Consider the following 18686-nt stretch of genomic DNA (forward strand, 5'->3'; position numbering starts at 1 on the left):
CTTTCCCACCTGGACAAGAGGAACACCTACGTGAGAATGCTATTCATTGACTACAGCTCAGCGTTCAACACCATAATGCCCTCAAAGCTCATCACTAAGCTAAGGACCCTGGGACTAAACACCTCCCTCTGCAACTGGATCCTGGACTTCCTGACGGGCCGCCCCCAGGTAAGGGTAGGCAACAACACATCTGCCACGCTGATCTTCAACATGGGGGCCCCTCAGGGGTGCGTGCTCAGTCCCCTCATGTACTCCCTATTCACCCATGGCTGCATGGCCAGGCACGACTCCAACACCATCATTAAGTTTGCCGACGACACAACAGTGGTAGGCCTGATCACCGACAACGATGAGACAGCCTATAGGGAGGAGGTCAGAGACCTGGCCGTGTGGTGTCAGGATAACAACCTCTCCCTCAGCATGATCAAGACAAAGGAGATGATTGTGGACTACAGGAAAAAAAAAGAGGACTGAGCACGACCCCATTTTCATTGACGGGGCTGTAGTGGAACAGATTGAGAGCTTCAAGTTCCTTGGTGTCCACATCACCAACAAACTATCATGGTCCAAACACACCAAGACAGTCGTGAAGAGGGCACGACAAACCCTATTCCCCCTCAGGAGACTGAAAAGATTTGGCATGGGTCCTCAGATCTATACAGCTGCACCATCGAGAGCATCCTGACTGGGTGCATCACCGCCTGGTATGGCAACTGCTCGGCCTCCGACCGCAAGGCACTACAGAGGGTAGTGCGTACGGCCCAGTACATCACTGGGGCCAAGCTTCCTGCCATCCAGGACCTCTATACCAGGCGGTGTCAGAGGAAGGCCCTAAAAATTGTCAAAGGCTCCAGCCACCCTAGTCGTAGACTGTTCTCTCTGCTACCGCACGGCAAGCGGTACCGGAGCGCCAAGTCTAGGTCCAAAAGGCTTCTTAACAGCTTCTATCCCCAAGCCATAAGTCTATCATGGCTACTCGGACTAATTGTATTGTCCCCACCCCACCCCCTCTTTTACGCTGCTGCTACTCTGTTTATTATCGATGCATAGTCACTTTAACTCTACCCACATGTACATATTACCTCAATTACCTCGACTAACCGGTGCCCCCGCACATTGACTCTGTACCGGTACCCCCTGTACAGTGGGGGAAAAAAGAATTTAGTCAGCCACCAATTGTGCAAGTTCTCCCACTTAAAAAGATGAGAGGCCTGTAATTTTCATCATAGGTACATGTCAACTATGACAGACAAATTGAGAAAAGAAAATCCAGAAAATCACATTGTAGGATTTTTAATGAATTTATTTGCAAATTATGGTGGAAAATAAGTATTTGGTCACCTACAAACAAGCAAGATTTCTGGCTCTCACAGACCTGTAACTTCTTCTTTAAGAGGCTCCTCTGTCCTCCACTCGTTACCTGTATTAATGGCACCTGTTTGAACTTGTTATCAGTATAAAAGACACCTGTCCACAACCTCAAACAGTCACACTCCAAACTCCACTATGGCCAAGACCAAAGAGCTGTCAAAGGACACCATAAACAAAATTGTAGACCTGCACCAGGCTGGAATGACTGAATCTGCAATAGGTAAGCAGCTTGGTTTGAAGAAATCAACTGTGGGAGCAATTATTAGGAAATGGAAGACATACAAGACCACTGATAATCTCCCTCGATCTGAGGCTCCACGCAAGATCTCACCCCGTGGGGTCAAAATGATCACAAGAACGGTGAGCAAAAATCCCAGAACCACACGGGGGACCTAGTGAATGACCTGCAGAGAGCTGGGACCAAAGTAACAAAGCCTACCATCAGTAACACACTACGCCGCCAGGGACTCAAATCCTGCAGTGCTAGACGTGTCCCCCTGCTTAAGCCAGTACATGTCCAGGCCCGTCTGAAGTTTGCTAGAGTGCATCCAGAAGAGGATTGGGAGAATGTCATATGGTCAGATGAAACCAAAATATAACTTTTTGGTAAAAACTCAACTCGTCGTGTTTGGAGGACAAAGAATGCTGAGTTTCATCCAAAGAACACCATACCTACTGTGAAGCATGGGAGTGAAAACATCATACTTTGGGGCTGTTTTTCTGCAAAGGGACCAGGACGACTGATCCGTGTAAAGGAAAGAATGAATGGGGCCATGTATCGTGAGATTTTGAGTGAAAACCTCCTTCCATCAGCAAGGGCATTGAAGATGAAACGTGGCTGGGTCTTTCAGCATGACAATGATCCCAAACACACCGCCCGGGCAACGAAGGAGTGGCTTCGTAAGAAGCATTTCAAGGTCCTGGAGTCTCCAGATCTCAACCCCATAGAAAATCTTTGGAGGGAGTTGAAAGTCCGTGTTGCCCAGCGACAGCCCCAAAACATCACTGCTCTAGAGGAGATCTGCATGGAGGAATGGGCCAAAATACCAGCAACAGTGTGTGAAAACCTTGTGAAGACTTACAGAAAACGTTTGACCTGTGTCATTGCCAACAAAGGGTATATAACAAAGTATTGAGAAACTTTTGTTATTGACCAAATACTTATTTTCCACCATAATTTGCAAATAAATTCATTAAAAATCCTACAATGTGATTTTCTGGATTTTTTTTCCTCATTTTGTCTGTCATAGTTGACGTCTACCTATGATGAAAATTACAGGCCTCTCTCATCTTTTTAAGTGGGAGAACTTGCACAATTGGTGGCTGACTAAATACTTTTTTTCCCCACTGTATATAGCCTCCCTGCTGTTATTTTATTTTACTGCTGCTCTTTAATTATTTGCTATTTGTATTTTTTACTTATCTATTTTTTACTTAACACTTTATTTTATTTTATTAAAAGTGCATTATTGGTTAAGGGCTTGTAAGTAAGCATTTCACTGTAAGGTCTACACCTGTTGTATTCGGCGCATGTGGCAAATAAAATTTGATTTGATTTGATCTTCCAAAGGTGGTGGAGTAGCAATCTTTACCAAGGAACACCTTCAGTGCTTGGTTGTCTCCACCAAGTCTGTCCCCAAACAATTTGATTTGCTGGTTTTAAGCATTAAACTTTCCAATAGCTCTTTGTTGACTGTTGCTGGGTGTTATTGTCCACCATCTGCACCGACCTGTACCCTAAGCTCTCTCCTGGCCCCTGACACTAAGTCTGAATTTGTCCTGCTAGGTGACCTAAACTGGGACATGCTTAAACCACCTGACCAAGTCCTAAAGCAATGGGAGTCCCTAAATCTTTCTCAGATTATTACCAATCCCACAAGGTACGACTCCAAACACCCAGAAAAGGCTACTCTCCTTTATGTTATCCTCACAAATAATCCTGATAGGTATCAGTCTGGTGTTTTCTGTAATGACCTTAGTGATCACTGGTTTACAGCCTGTGTTCATAATGACTGCTCAGTGAAACGACCTGTCCTGATTTGTCATAGACGCTTGCTAAAAACTTTAATGAGCAAGCCTTCCTTCATGACCTGGCCTCTGTAAATTGGTATAGAATCCGCTTGATCCCCTCTGTTGAAGACGCTTGGACCTTCTTTTTTTATATTTTCAGTGGTATTGTTAACAAACACATCCCCATTAAGAAAATGAGAATTAAAAACAGGTTCAGCCCCTGGTTCGACGTGATCTGGCAGAGTTACTCCACCTCAGGAATTCCATTTGGCGAAAGGCTCGGCACACGCATACTCAGGCTGACTGGCTCTCATTCAGGCAAATGTGAAATAAGTGCACTCAGGCTATCCGGAAGGCCAAAGTTAGTTACTTTAAGGAGCAGTTATCTCTCTGTGGGTCTAACCCCAAGATGTTCTGGAAAACGGTTAAAGACCTGGAGAATAAACCCTCCTCCTCACAGCTGCCCATGTCCCTTAATGTTGATGTGGTTGTTACTGACAAAGAGCACATGGCTGAGCTCTTTAATCACTACTTCATTAGGTCAGGATTCCTATTTGACTCAGCCATGCCTCATTGCCCGTCCAATATTTCCTCATCTCCCACCCCTTCTAATGTGACTAGCCCCGATGCTCCTCCCTCTTTTCCCCCTGCCCCGCTACAAAGTTTCTCCCTGCCGGCGGTCACGGAGTCCGAGATGCTAAAGGAGCTCCTTAAACTTGACCCCAAAAAACCATCAGGGTCAGATGGTTTAGACCCTTTCTTCTTTAAGGTTGCAGCCCCTATCATCACCAAGCCTATCTCTGACCTTTTTAACCTGTCTCTCCTCTCTGGGGAGGTTCCCATTGCTTGGAAGGCAGCCACGGTGCATCCTTGATTTAAAGGGGGAGATCAAGCTGATCCTAACTGTTATAGGCCAATTTCTATTTTGCCCTGTTTATCAAAAGTGTTGGAAAAATCTGTCAATAATCAACTGACTGGCTTTCTTGATGTCTACAGTATTCTCTCTGGTATGCAATCTGGTTTCCTCTCAGGTTATGGATGTGTCACTGCAACCTTAAAGGTCCTAAATGATGTCACCATTGCCCTTGATTCTAAGCAATATTTTGCTGCTATTTTTATTGACTTGGCCAAAGCTTTTGATACGGTAGACCATTCCATCCTTGTCGGGCCGGCTAAGGAGTATTGGTGTCTCTGAGGGGGTCATTGGTCTGGTTTGCTAACTACCTCTCTCAAAGACTGCAGTGTATAAAGTCAGAACATCTGCTGTCTCAGCCACTGCCTGTCACCCAGGGAGTACCCCAAGGCCCTTAACCTTGTTCTGAACACCTCCAAAACAAAGGTAATGTTGTTTGGTAAGAAGAATGCCCCTCTCCCCACCGGTGTGATTACTACCTCTGAGGGTTTAGAGCTTGAGGTAGTCACCTCATACAAGTACTTGGGAGTATGGCTAGATGGTAGACTGTCCTTCTCTCAGCACATATCAAAGCTGCAGGCTAAGGTTAAATCTAGACTTGGTTTCCTCTATCGTAATCGCTCCTCTTTCACCCCAGCTGCCAAACTAACCCTGATTCAGATGACCATCCTACCCATGCTAGATTACGGAGACGTAATTTATAGATCGGCAGGTAAGGGTGCTCTCGAGCGGCTAGATGTTCTTTACCATTCGGCCATCAGATTTGTCACCAATGCTCCTTATAGGACACATCACTGCACTCTATACTCCTCTGTAAACTGGCCATCTCTGTATACCCGTCGCAAGACCCACTGGTTGATGCTTATTTATAAAACCCTCTTAGGCCTCACTCCCCCCTATCTGAGATACCTACTACAGCCCTCATCCTCCACATACAACACCCGTTCTGCCAGTCACATTCTGTTAAAGGTTCCCAAAGCACAAACATCCCTGGGTTGCTCCTCTTTTCAGTTTGCTGCAGCTAGCGACTGGAACGAGCTGCAAAAAACACTCAAACTGGACAGTCTTATCTCCATCTCTTCATTCAAAGACTCAATCATGGACACTCTTACTGACACTTGTGGCTGCTTCGCGTGATGTATTGTTGTCTCTACCTTCTTGCTGTTTGTGCTGTTGTCTGTGCCCAATAATGTTTGTACCATGTTTTGTGCTGCTACCATGTTGTGCTGCTAAGGGGATCTGTTTACTAATCTGATGTGGCAGTCATCCAATGTAAATGCATGAGGGTCATAATGAACCACTGGCTTTGCTGCCTGTGTGTCTATTGCCCTGTGTGTTCTGTTTTCACCTTGTGATGAAAATGCTAACTATGAATTGTAGACAAACACAGAAGTTAAAAAGTGCTTGGTGCCATTTAAAACAATGAAATTCCTTCCCCACTCTTAACGATGTTGGAGAGCGAACTCCCAGGTTGTTTTCCTCTCCTAAGGGAAAAAAAGGACAAGCAGTTGTGACTTAATCATCTTCCTGAGTGTTAAACCATTGTAATACTTTTGAACTGAAAGGTCATAGGTGAGAGAGTGTGTGTGGTTGTCCACCACTCTCTTGCTCTCTCTCTCGCTCTCTCTCGCTCTCTCTCGCTCTCTCTCTCTCGCTCTCTCTCGCTCTCTCTCGCTCTCTCTCTCCTCCCCCTGTCTATCTGACATAGTTGAATTCTGTCCATCTCAGCGGGAAGGCTCTGGTGGCGTCCGGTTAACATCACTCACTGTGAAGCCCCTTTGTAGCATGTTCACTATACGAGCTGTTGGAACAATAGCATATTAATTAGAACTGTTGGAACAATAGAATATTAATTAGAACTGTTGGAACAATAGCATATTAATTAGAACTGTTGGAACAATAGAATATTAATTAGAACTGTTGGAACAATAGCATATTAATTAGAACTGTTGGAACAATAGAATATTAATTAGAACTGTTGGAACAATAGAATATTAATTAGAACTGTTGGAACAATAGCATATTAATTAGAACTGTTGGAACAATAGAATATGAATTAGAACTGTTGGAACAATAGCATATTAATTTGAACTGTTGGAACAATAGAATGTCAATTAGAACTGTTGGAACAATAGCATATTAATTAGAACTGTTGGAACAATAGAATATTAATTAGAACTGTTGGAACAATTTAATGTCAATTAGAACTGTTGGAACAATAGCATATTAATTAGAACTGTTGGAACAATAGAATGTCAATTAGAACTGTTGGAACAATAGAATGTCAATTAGAACTGTTGGAACAATAGCATATTAATTAGAACTGTTGGAACAATAGCATATTAATTAGAACTGTTGGAACAATAGAATATTAATTTGAACTGTTGGAACAATAGCATATTAATTTGAACTGTTGGAACAATATAATATTAATTAGAACTGTTGGAACAATAGCATATTAATTAGAACTGTTGGAACAATAGCATATTAATTTGAACTGTTGGAACAATATAATATTAATTAGAACTGTTGGAACAATAGAATATGAATTAGAACTGTTGGAACAATAGCATATTAATTAGAACTGTTGGAACAATAGAATATTAATTAGAACTGTTGGAACAATAGAATATTAATTAGAACTGTTGGAACAATTGAATATTAATTAGAACTGTTGGAACAATAGAATATGAATTAGAACTGTTGGAACAATAGAATATGAATTAGAACTGTTGGAACAATAGAATATGAATTAGAACTGTTGGAACAATATAATATGAATTAGAACTGTTGGAACTATATAATATGAATTAGAACTAGAGTTATTCTATGTTTGAAATGTTGCCATACAGTAGTGTAGTCAGAAGTCAGAATGATGTCAGTCTCTCTTAGCACACATTACTATCATAATACACACAAACACACACACACACACACACACACACACACACACACACATGATCTGCACAATGAAAAAGCCTCCCAGGGTATCCAAAAATCTGGAATGTTCCTAAGATCCTAACCATTTCATCATCATCAATCTGGGAAAAACCGCTCTGGACATGATATAATTTTGGATAAGTGATGGCTTTCAGAAAATATACAGTTGTGTGTATGACATAACATATGGTTGCTGCCGTCAAGGATATGGTTGTTGTCATCAGAATAACTACCATGTTCCTTAACAACTAAAACAACCCCCTAGTGAAAGTGTCTGCTTTTCATTTGATTGAAGACCCGGGCCTTGTCTTAGAACACGTTTTACAAACCTGGACATGTTGGGAGAAGCAAAGCAGTTGGTTTTGTCGTGGCAGGTTTTGATGTTCCTGTTTGGTTGTGTAATTCTGTTCCTCAGTACCAGCCATATGTACTGTGCCACCTGGTCCAGCAGTCACTGGGAGGCTTTGGGCCCAAGGGTTGTAAACCTTGTTCTCCATCCAAATCACTAGACTAAGACAGACGAGGCCTGCCACAATGTCTCCTTTCAATCCCCCTTCCTTTGTTTTTCCTCAAACATTTACTACAGTATGAACAAGGTTTTACTGTTTCCTGCCGATCTCTGGCAGAATCAGATTTGGGAAAGTCTGCTCTAGAAGGGGCTTAGAGCCTCTAACCCTGGACATTTCACTGGTAAACTCATGGGTACACTCGCAATGGCTGACACCCATTATGCCATAATTGACTTGAACGGGGAGGTCTGTTCTATACATTCTGTTTCTATAGTCCAGACCTCTTGGCAGAGTCCACAGTATTCTGGTTTACACAGGGAAGCTGAAGCTTCCTGTGAGACAGGAGAGTTTATAGTGAACCTGCCAACTTGATCAAACACAGCGGTGATAAGGAGACCTAGCACTTACCCCACTGGACACAGACGTCAGTTCAACGTCTATTTTAGATTTTTATTTGGTTGAGTTGTCAACTAACGTGAATTCAACATGAAATCAATTTTAAAACATCACCATGTCATTGGATTTAAGTAAAAATTCGAAATTCCCTCATGTTTATGACTTTTTTGTCAAATCCAATCAGTTTTCCACGTTGATTCAACGTCATCACATTAATTTTGTTGGTGGAAATGACGTGGAAACAATGTTGATTCAACCAGTTTTTGCCTAGTAGGACTGAATGAGTGCGTGCGTGCGTGTGTGTGTGTGTGTGTGTGTGTGTGTGTGTGTGTGTGTGTCCAGAACCCCAGGCATTCTGTCCTGTTCTGGTGCCAGTATACCAGGATGTGATATTCTTCCCACAACCACACATTCCTGTGCTTACATTAATCAATGTGAAAACAGGCAGGAGATAAACATGTTAACTAGCCATTATTACCAAACAGTCACTGCCCTCTCTGTACCCCCCTTGGCTTCAGCAGCGGGGGGAGGCTCATGCTGGCATGGTTCCATGTGGGGTGGTGAAGGGGCACGTATGGTAACTCAAATCTGTGTGTGTGTGTGTGTCCGTGCTTGTGTGTGCTTGTTTGTTTGTTTGACCAACACAGAGAGTGAGAGTGACAGCGATAGAAGGAGACTGTGTTTATCAGTGTATTGATTGTCGTTAGCCTGTGGTTAATTTGTAACAAGAGCAAAGCATCGGTGTATTGTGTTTCGTTAGCCTGTGGTTAATTTGTAACAAGAGCAAAGCATCGGTGTATTGTGTTTCGTTAGCCTGTGGTTAATTTGTAACATGAGCAAAGCATCAGTGTATTGTGTTTCGTTAGCCTGTGGTTAATTTGTAACATGAGCAAAGCATCGGTGTATTGTGTTTCGTTAGCCTGTGGTTAATTTGTAACATGAGCAAAGCATTGGTGTATTGTGTTTCGTTAGCCTGTGGTTAATTTGTAACATGAGCAAAGCATCAGTGTATTGTGTTTCGTTAGCCTGTGGTTAATTTGTAACATGAGCAAAGCATCGGTGTATTGTGTTTCGTTAGCCTGTGGTTAATTTGTAACATGAGCAAAGCATCGGTGTATTGTGTTTCGTTAGCCTGTGGTTAATTTGTAACAAGAGCAAAGCATCGGTGTATTGTGTTTCGTTAGCCTGTGGTTAATTTGTAACATGAGCAAAGCATCAGTGTATTGTGTTTCGTTAGCCTGTGGTTAATTTGTAACATGAGCAAAGCATCGGTGTATTGTGTTTCGTTAGCCTGTGGTTAATTTGTAACATGAGCAAAGCATCAGTGTATTGTGTTTCGTTAGCCTGTGGTTAATTTGTAACATGAGCAAAGCATCGGTGTATTGTGTTTCGTTAGCCTGTGGTTAATTTGTAACATGAGCAAAGCATCGGTGTATTGTGTTTCGTTAGCCTGTGGTTAATTTGTAACATGAGCAAAGCATCAGTGTATTGTGTTTCGTTAGCCTGTGGTTAATTTGTAACATGAGCAAAGCATCAGTGTATTGTGTTTCGTTAGCCTGTGGTTAATTTGTAACATTAGCAAAGCTTCGGTGTATTGTGTTTCGTTAGCCTGTGGTTAATTTGTAACATGAGCAAAGCTTCGGTGTATTGTGTTTCGTTAGCCTGTGGCAGGTTGACACATGATATGTTTATCGCCAGGTGTTAAACACATAAGGAGGGAGAGTACACAGAACATTGGCATAGGTTAAGGCCTATTGGGCTGTTCCTGTGAATATAGACCAGACTAAAGAAGAGAGGAAAGGGGTATTCTATCAACAATTATTCAGCCATTCCTCCTTTTTTTCAATCATCATGTCTTCCTGTATTTTTTATTTTATTTTTTGTCGTTCCAAGAGCTCAGTTGCTTGGAGCCGGGTGCTTGAATTAATTAGAGTTATGGGTTTGATTCCCACTTAGGCTACATACACTGCATAAACAGGTATCAACAGTGAGTGGATGTGGATCACAGCTAATTGAGCGTTATAGTGTTTTGTTTTGTCTCTCCAGTGGTGAACGAGGATGGCCAGCCGATGATAGAGGGGGAACTGAAGGAGAAGCAGGTTCGCTGGAAGTTCATCAAACGCTGGAAGACTCGCTACTTCACCCTGGCAGGAAACCAGCTCCTCTTCCGGAAGGGAAAATCAGTATGTATCCCCACTTAGACTTTAATTAGGTGTGACTTGCGAAGCAAAAGTCCAGACTTTACATCTTTGTCATACTTCTTCTTCTTCTTCTGCAACCTACTCCTCTTACACTGTTTAAGCTAGAAACGCCATTCAAACTTTAAAATGTGCAGACTGGTCTGGAATAATTTGCTTGCATACAACTTTTTGATATTATTAATACTTTTTAAACTATTCAAATTGTCTTTCCTTTTGTCCATCTTCATTCACTTTAATGGGACTTTTTTTAACATTCTAAAGCTCCCCATTGTGACATCATCACTTCCAACATTCACTGTAAACAATGTAACTTTTGGCATATCAGCTACAGTGCCTTCGGAAACTATTCACACCCCTTGACTTTTTCCACATTTTGTTACATTACAGCCTTATTCTAAAATGGATAAAAAAATTAATAAATCCCATCAATCTACACACAATACCCCATAATGACAAAGCAAAAACAGGTTTTTAAAAATGTGTGCACATTTATTACAAATAAAAAAACGGAAATATCACATTTACATAAGTATTCAGACCCTTTACTCAGTACTTTGTTGAAGTACCTTTAGCAGCAATTACAGCCTCGAGTCTTCTTGGGTAGGACGCTACAAGCTTGGCACACCTGTATTTGTGGAGTTTCTCCCATTCTTCTCTGCAGATCCTTTCAAGCTCTGTCAGGTTGGATGGGGAGCATTGCTGCACAGCTAGTGCAGGTCTCTCCAGAGATGTTCGATCGGGTTCAAGTCCAGGCTCTGGCTGGGCCACTCAAGGACATTCAGAGACTTGTCCCGAAGCCACTCCTGCGTTGTCTTGGCTGAGTGCTTAGGGTTGTTGTCCTGTTGGAAGGTGAACCTTCGCCACAGTCTGAGGTCCTGAGCGCTCTGGAGCAGGTGTTCATCAAGGATCTCTCTGTACTTTGCTCCATTCATCTTTGCCTCAATCCTGACTAGTCTCCCAGTCCCTGCTGCTGAAAAACATCCCCACAGCATGATGCTGCCACCACCTTGCTTCACTGTGTGGATGGTGCCAGGTTTCCTCCAGATGTGATGCTTGGCATTCAGGCCAAAGAGTTCAATCTTGGTTTCATCAGACCAGAGAATCTTGCTTCTCATGGTCTGAGAGTCTTTAGGTGCCTTTTGGCAATCTCCAAGCGGGCTGTCATGTGCCTTTTACTGAGGTGTGGCTTCCATCTGGCCACTCTACCATAAAGGCCTGAATGGTGGAGTGCTGCAGAGATGGTTGTCCTTCTGGAAGGTTCTCCCATCTCCACAGAGGAACTCTAGAGCTCTGTCAGAGTGACCATCGGATTCTTGGTCACCTCCCTGACCAAGGCCCTTCTGCCCCGATTGCTCAGTTTAGCCGGGCGGCCAGCTCTAGGAAGAGTCTTGGTGGTTCCAAAGTTCTTCCATTTAAGAATGATGGAGGCCACTGTGTTCTTGGGGATCTTCAATGCTGCAGAAATGTTTTGGTACCCTTCCCCAGATCTGTGCCTCGACACAATCCTGTCTCAGAGCTCTACGGACAATTCCTTCGACCTCACGGCTTGATTTTTGCTCTGACATGCACTGTCAACTGCGGGATCTTATGTAGACAGGTGTGTGCCTTTCCAAATCATGTCCAATCAATTGAATTTACCACAGGTGGACTCCAATAAAGTTGTAGAAACATCTCAAGGATGATCAAAGGAAACAGGATGCACCTGTGCTCAATTTCGAGTCTCATAGCAAAGGGTCTGAATACTTATGTAAATAAGGTATTTCTAAAAAATTCTAAAAACCTGTTTTCACTTTTTCATTATGGGGGATTGTGTGTAGATTGCTGAGGATTTTTTAAAAATTTAATCCATGTTAGAATAAGGCTGTAACGTAACGAAATGTGGAAAAAGTCAAGGGGTCTGAATACTTTCCGAAGGCACTGTACTTTGACCACTTTGTAATCAACTTAGTCAAAAAGTTTGAGCATATGAAATCTTCCTCTACTTCTCTGCTATTTGAACAAAAATATATTCCACCAATAAAAAGTTATAGGTGTTTGTAGGAGTTTAGAGTGACAAAAAATGTAAAATGCATAAATTAACTCACCAATAGTAACTCTTAAACCGTTCAAGCTAAAGACACCAAACCAACTTTCACATTTTCAGGCAATCCTAACTTCAAATTCTTTAAAACATTTATTAACTAATAACTATATAATTTGCACAAATTAGCATAACATAACCCACCAACAGTAACTCTTAAACCATTCAAGCTACATACACCAAACAAACTTTCACATCTTCAAGCTATCCTAACTTCTAATTTTTTTAAGCTTTTATAAACTATAACTATAGACATTTGCATAAAATAACTCACCAACATTTAATTATTGAACCTTTCAAGCTAAAGACACCAAACCAACTTTCAAATGTTCACGCTATCCTAACTTCAAATTGTTTTTTAAAATCTACTATCACTATATAAATTAGTACATTAGCATAATATAACTCTCCAACAGTAACTCATGAATCGTTCAAGCTAGATACAGAAAACCAACTTTAATATGTTTGGGCTATCCTAACTTTTCATATACCTACTTTTTCAACTATAACCAGTCACCTCCATTACTATTGCAGACACTACCACTACTATAACATTTTTCAAACTACTTTGCTTTAAATAGTAAAGTAATACTTTTAAAGAGGTAAAGCAAGTCCCACCAATTGTACTTCATGGACAATTACCATCTAGTTGTTCAAGTCAAATTTCCCCTCGGGACAATAAAGTATATCATATCATATACACAGGGGGACACTAAAAAAGAAATATGCCTCCCCATATCCTGACAGCACTGTTAGTCACTGGACTCCCTGTCCTTATGTGTTTTCCTATTCTACCTTTTCTTCTTAATTGAATCATGATGTGATGTTGGGTGAAACAGTGGAGACCCCATCTTGTGACAAGGCCTAACGTCACTCTGGGGAATCCACTAGAGATGACTGTAATAACTTTGGCCCCAGTATTGAGCCTTGGGGGACGCCCAAGGTCAGAGTATGATGCTGCAACTTCTTGAGTCATTCTTCCCTTTAATAACTCAGTATAAAAATCGACACTCAGACGTAGCAGCAAAAAACTAATGAAAACCAGAGAGGAAGGAAGGAGATGATGCTGGCAGTGTGTGTGTTTGTGTGCATGTGTCCATGCATGCTTTTGTTTGTTTGTGTATGTGTGTGTGCCTGTGTGTGTGTGTGTGTGTGTGTGTGTGTGTGTGTGTACACCTGTGTGTGTGTGTGTGTGTGTGTGTGTGTGTGCCTGTGTGTTTGTGATGAGGAAACCACTGTGTTTTAACGATACAAATCCCTCCAACTAATTTGTGTTTGATTCGGACTTACATTGAGGCCAAACTTGGCGTAAGGTTTACAGCAGAAATAATACTAATTGTGCATTGAGAAACATTGAGAAAACAAGACAGTAAGAAAACGTGTTGAGGTCACGTAGTCATCAGAAAGCCCATGAGTCATCACCATGTGCCATTCAAAGTGAAACACTCAACTTTATTATAATGTAAATAAATATAGTATTCATTCAACTTGAGTCACAATGTAATTAGAGCTGATCTGTTTTATCGTGCTGTTGGTGTGTAGTGTAGTGTAGTGTTGGTGTGTGTGTGGTGTTGGTGTGTGTTTTAGTGTTAGTGTGTATGTGTAGTGTTGGTGTGTGTTTTAGTGTTAGTGTGTATGTAGTGTTGGTGTGTGTGTGGTGTTGGTGTGTGTTTTAGTGTTAGTGTGTATGTAGTGTTGGTGTGTGTGTGGTGTTGGTGTGTGTTTTAGTGTTAGTGTGTGTGTGGTGTTGGTGTGTGTGTAGTGTTGGTGTGTGTTTTAGTGTGTGTGGTGGTGGTGGTGTGTGTGTAGTGGTGGTGTGTGTGTGTAGTGTAGGTGTGAATGTAGTGGTGGTGTGTGTGTGTGTGTGTGTAGTGTGTGTGTGTCATTGAGCAGGGATTAGATGAGAGACCTTATTGTTAGTCAATGCCATGGAGAGAGAGAGAGAGAGAGAGAGAGAGAGAGAGAGAGAGAGAGAGAGAGAGAGAGAGAGAGAGAGAGAGAGAGAGAGAGAGAGAGAGAGAGAGAGAGAGGTCTTAAATTCTAAACTCTGGTTTTGTATTCCCCAGCCTTTGCCAAATATTGAGAAATTGGGAAATATTTTCAGATTGTTGAAAGGATAAGTCAAATTACCCAAGACACTCTTCTTTGTATTGTAACCAACAGTCCCCCCTCACCACAGCTGTTTAAAGCCACACATTGGACCTCCTCTTTGTCTCTTGTTCTCTGAGCTCAATCTTGCAGTGCCAATGAATCAGTTCCAAATCAACCCATAATCTATATCACTAACCTATACCCCTAACCTATACCCCTAACCTATATCACTAACCTATACCACTAACCTATACCCCTAACCTATACCCCTAACCTATACCCCTAACCTATACCACTAACCTATACCACTAGGCATTTCTGTCGGTCTGAAAGGATTTGATACAGTTTGATTTGATACAGCGAGAGAGAGACAGACAGACAGACAGACAGACAGGTGAGACAAGCTCATAATAAGTCACCTCAGACCAACCTCACCTGGATGATTATTCATGAACTTTGGCACCGTTCCATTTCAGCATTTCACCTAACCGTTTCCCCAAAGCCGAGCCATCATCATACTGCTTTTATTGAACCAATCCTTAGGACACACACGCAATAGGAACTAGTGGAGTGGAGAGGGGACAAGGAGTACATTCACTTCTCCTTTAATCTGTGTGAATACATGAGTAGCTTAACCACTGTAGCTAACAGAGGGCAGACCCTCCACACAGACAGCCAGGGAGGTAAGGATGTGTGCAAGTCTATGGATATTAACGCTTGCCGTCACACACACACACACACACACACACACACACAGGCTACAGAACTATAGCCGGCCAGTGGGGGCTCTTAGGATGTCTATGGAGAATAGCATCTAGCCTAGCGCTCGCTATGTGACCCTATGGTCCATAAGGTTATGACTGTGGTGTATCACACGCAGATACATACATACACACACACACACACACACACATTCCAGAGTCATCCTGACGTGAGAGATAACAGTGTATTACACGAGTCAGAGAGATGTAGCGGTATTAAGGGGTAGAGCATTAGAGACAGTGCTGATGCGCTCAAGGATTTCATTTCCTCCCTTATATAAGGACCAAGGCAATAAAACGCCCTCTTCTCTTACTGCTTACTGCAGGAAATCTTTGCAAGAGGACCGTAAAAGCTGATGTTTTGTGGTAATGTACTGTCGTTACAAATCCTAGCAAACTTTTATTTTGTCACTGAAATATGTGGCATTAAGCAACAGGTCGTCTACAACAGCCCCAAGGCAGCTGTTCAACAGTAAAACATGGCAGTGTCGCAATGTTGAATGTTAATTTTATAAATGTGCCTGGCAGGGTTTAAATGGGTCTCTTTCCATTACAAAAAAAGGCCATTCATCATGCATAGTGGTGATAGTGAAACAACATCAAAGGACAATAAAATTGGATTGTCGCTCCAAAAGGTGTATTTATAACTATTTAGTCATGTATAACTTAAATCTCCCCATGTTGCTGAAAGGTTTATCTCTGTCCTGTCTTGTCTGCTACAGAAGGATGAGCTAGATGACAGCACCATCGAGCTGAGCAAAGTGCAGAGCGTCAAGGTGGGTGAACTTCAAGTCCATTCATGTAACAACAATTCATACCCTTTGTCCACTTCTGATAACCCTCTCGCCTGTCTGGCTGTGTGTGTCCAGGTGGTGGCTAAGAAGCGGCGTGAGCGGGGTCTCCCTCGGGCCTTTGAGATCTTCACGGACAGTAAAACATATGTCCTGAAGGCTCGTGATGAGAAGCATGCTGAGGAGTGGCTCCAGTGTATTAATGTTGCCGTGGCCCAGGCCAGAGAGAGAGAGAACAGAGAGGCCACCACCTACCTGTGACCTTATGACCTGGAAGATATTCTACTGTGACCCGTTCCTGACCCAGAAACACAACACACAGCCCTGTACTACCATCTACAAACAACAGCTGTGATGTCCACTGTTTCGGATCATCTGACAGCCCTGTGATGTCCACTGTTTCCGATCATCTGACAGCTCTGTGATGTCCACTGATTCTGATCATCTGACAGCCCTGTGATGCCCACTGTTTCTGATCATCTGACAGCCCTGTGATGTCCACTGTTTCCGATCATCTGACAGCTCTGAGATGCCCACTGTTTCTGATCATCTGACAGCCCTGTGATGTCCACTGTTTCTGATCATCTGACAGCTCTGTGATGTCCACTGTTTCTGATCATCTGACAGCCCTGTGATGTCCACTGTTTCCGATCATCTGACAGCTCTGAGATGCCCACTGTTTCTGATCATCTGACAGCTGTTGGGCAGCTGAGACATCATTGCCAGCATTTTGCCATACATTTAAATGGGATATTGTTTCAGTATTTCCAGCAATAAGGATCTTACTAACAATATGGAACTTCTATTTCCAGCAATAACAATCTACATAGTAAACCTAGCAATAAGAACTCAATATGAACAGCATTAGAACACTATCTTGGCCCAGACAGTGAAGATAAAAAGCCCTAATGGATACCATATGAGAGCATTCTACAGCAAACAAACAGAATTAGTGGCATTACCATTTGAGCAGTATAATTTATTAATATACCGTAATTTAAAAAGGACCCAGTGGTGTTATACAGTGAGCTCCAAAAGTATTGAGAAAGTTACAGACGCACAAATATCATACCCCCAAGACATGCTAACCTTTCACCATTACAATGACAGGGGAGGTTAGCATTTTTTTGGGGGGTATGATATTTGTGCGTCTGTAACTTTCTCACTCATCATTATTCACGATTCATTCAGGATTATCAGTAATCATGGTAGCATCCACATTAATGTAGAAGTGTTTATTCTTATTTACAATACAAGTGACTCCAAAATAACACAATACATATATTTACCATTCATTTCTATTGCGCACAAAATAATCTGACACAAACAAACAGGAAATGCATCCAACCAATTCGTAGAGTCATAAACTTGACGGGACCAAACGCTTAACTTTTTTGTACTACTTTAATAATTTCTAAACGGTTCATCCGGTATGGATGAAAACACCCTCAAATGAATGCTGACAGTCACTTTAACCTCCATTGGCATTGTCTCATTTCAAATTCAAAGTGCTGGAGTACAGAGCCAAAACAACAGAGGATGTGTCACTGCCCCAATACCTTTGGAGCTCACTGTATGTCATAGTTCATAAATGAACAGATAGTCCCCTGGAGGTCTTAGCAGAGGCTCAGAACAACAGTGGTTGATACCGACCACACTGCTGGGGGCTGTATAGCTATGTTCTCTCTCCCTCCAGGACACACTCATCTATGGAGAAACACGTTTATTGGCAAAGCTATCATCTTTTTATTCTCTCGCCTTTTCTTCCAAGAAAAGAGTTTTGTGTGTGTGTGTGTGTGTGTGTGTGTGTGTGTGTGTGTGTGTGTGTGTGTGTGTGTGTGTGTGTGTGTGTGTGTGTGTGTGTGTGTGTGTGTGTGTGTGTGTGTGTGTGTGTGTGTGTGTGTGTGTGTGTGTGTGTGTGTGTGTGTGTGTGTGTGTGTGTGTGTGTGTGTGTGTGTGTGTGTGTGTGTGTGTGTGTGTGTGTTTACAATGACAAGCATTGTTGACAATTCTGACGTGTCCATTAATAACTATACATTAAACCTATTATTTGCAGAACTCTCTCTCTCATCACGCTGGAATCTTCATAAAATCTCAAATAAACATCAACGCCACTCATGTTTTTACAATCCAGTTATAGGTCAAATGTTTCACTACTCATTCTCCAGAGTATTGGATGAGCTTTAACATTGTAAATAGATTGTGGCTTCCGTCAATGTAATTGTCTGCATAATTTTCAATCCCCCATATATTTTTGGGGTAAATATATATATATATATATACACAGTACCAGTCAAAAGTTTGGACACACCTACTCATTCAAGGGTTTTTCTTGTAGAATAATAGTGAAGACATCACAACTATGAAATAACCAAATCAAATCAAATCAAATTTTATTGGTCACATGCGCCGAATACAACAGGTGCAGACATTACAGTGAAATGCTTACTTACAGCCCTTAACCAACAGTGCATTTATTTTAAACAAAAAAAGTAAGAATAAAACAACAACAAAAAAAAGTGTTTAGAAAAAAAGAGCAGAAGTAAAATAAAGTGACAGTAGGGAGGCTATATATACAGGGGGGTACCGTTGCAGAGTCAATGTGCGGGGGCAACGGCTAGTT

At 42.0% G+C, this 18686-nt stretch overlaps 1 protein-coding gene across 1 annotated transcript in view; it reads left to right on the forward strand.

The window, feature by feature from the left end:
• Window positions 1–17132, forward strand: part of veph1 (ventricular zone expressed PH domain-containing 1) — a 163135-nt gene extending 146003 nt beyond the window's left edge. Inside the window, exons 13-15 of the mRNA XM_041876871.2 lie at window positions 10186–10322; window positions 15995–16048; window positions 16142–17132. Coding sequence (XP_041732805.1) covers window positions 10186–10322; window positions 15995–16048; window positions 16142–16324 — 374 coding nt within the window. The 3' untranslated portion in view covers window positions 16325–17132. The remainder of the gene's footprint in view (window positions 1–10185; window positions 10323–15994; window positions 16049–16141) is intronic.
• Window positions 17133–18686: the final 1554 nt, after the last annotated feature.

Source organism: Coregonus clupeaformis, chromosome 5, assembly GCF_020615455.1.
Source record: "Coregonus clupeaformis isolate EN_2021a chromosome 5, ASM2061545v1, whole genome shotgun sequence".
Classification (NCBI taxonomy): domain Eukaryota; kingdom Metazoa; phylum Chordata; class Actinopteri; order Salmoniformes; family Salmonidae; genus Coregonus; species Coregonus clupeaformis.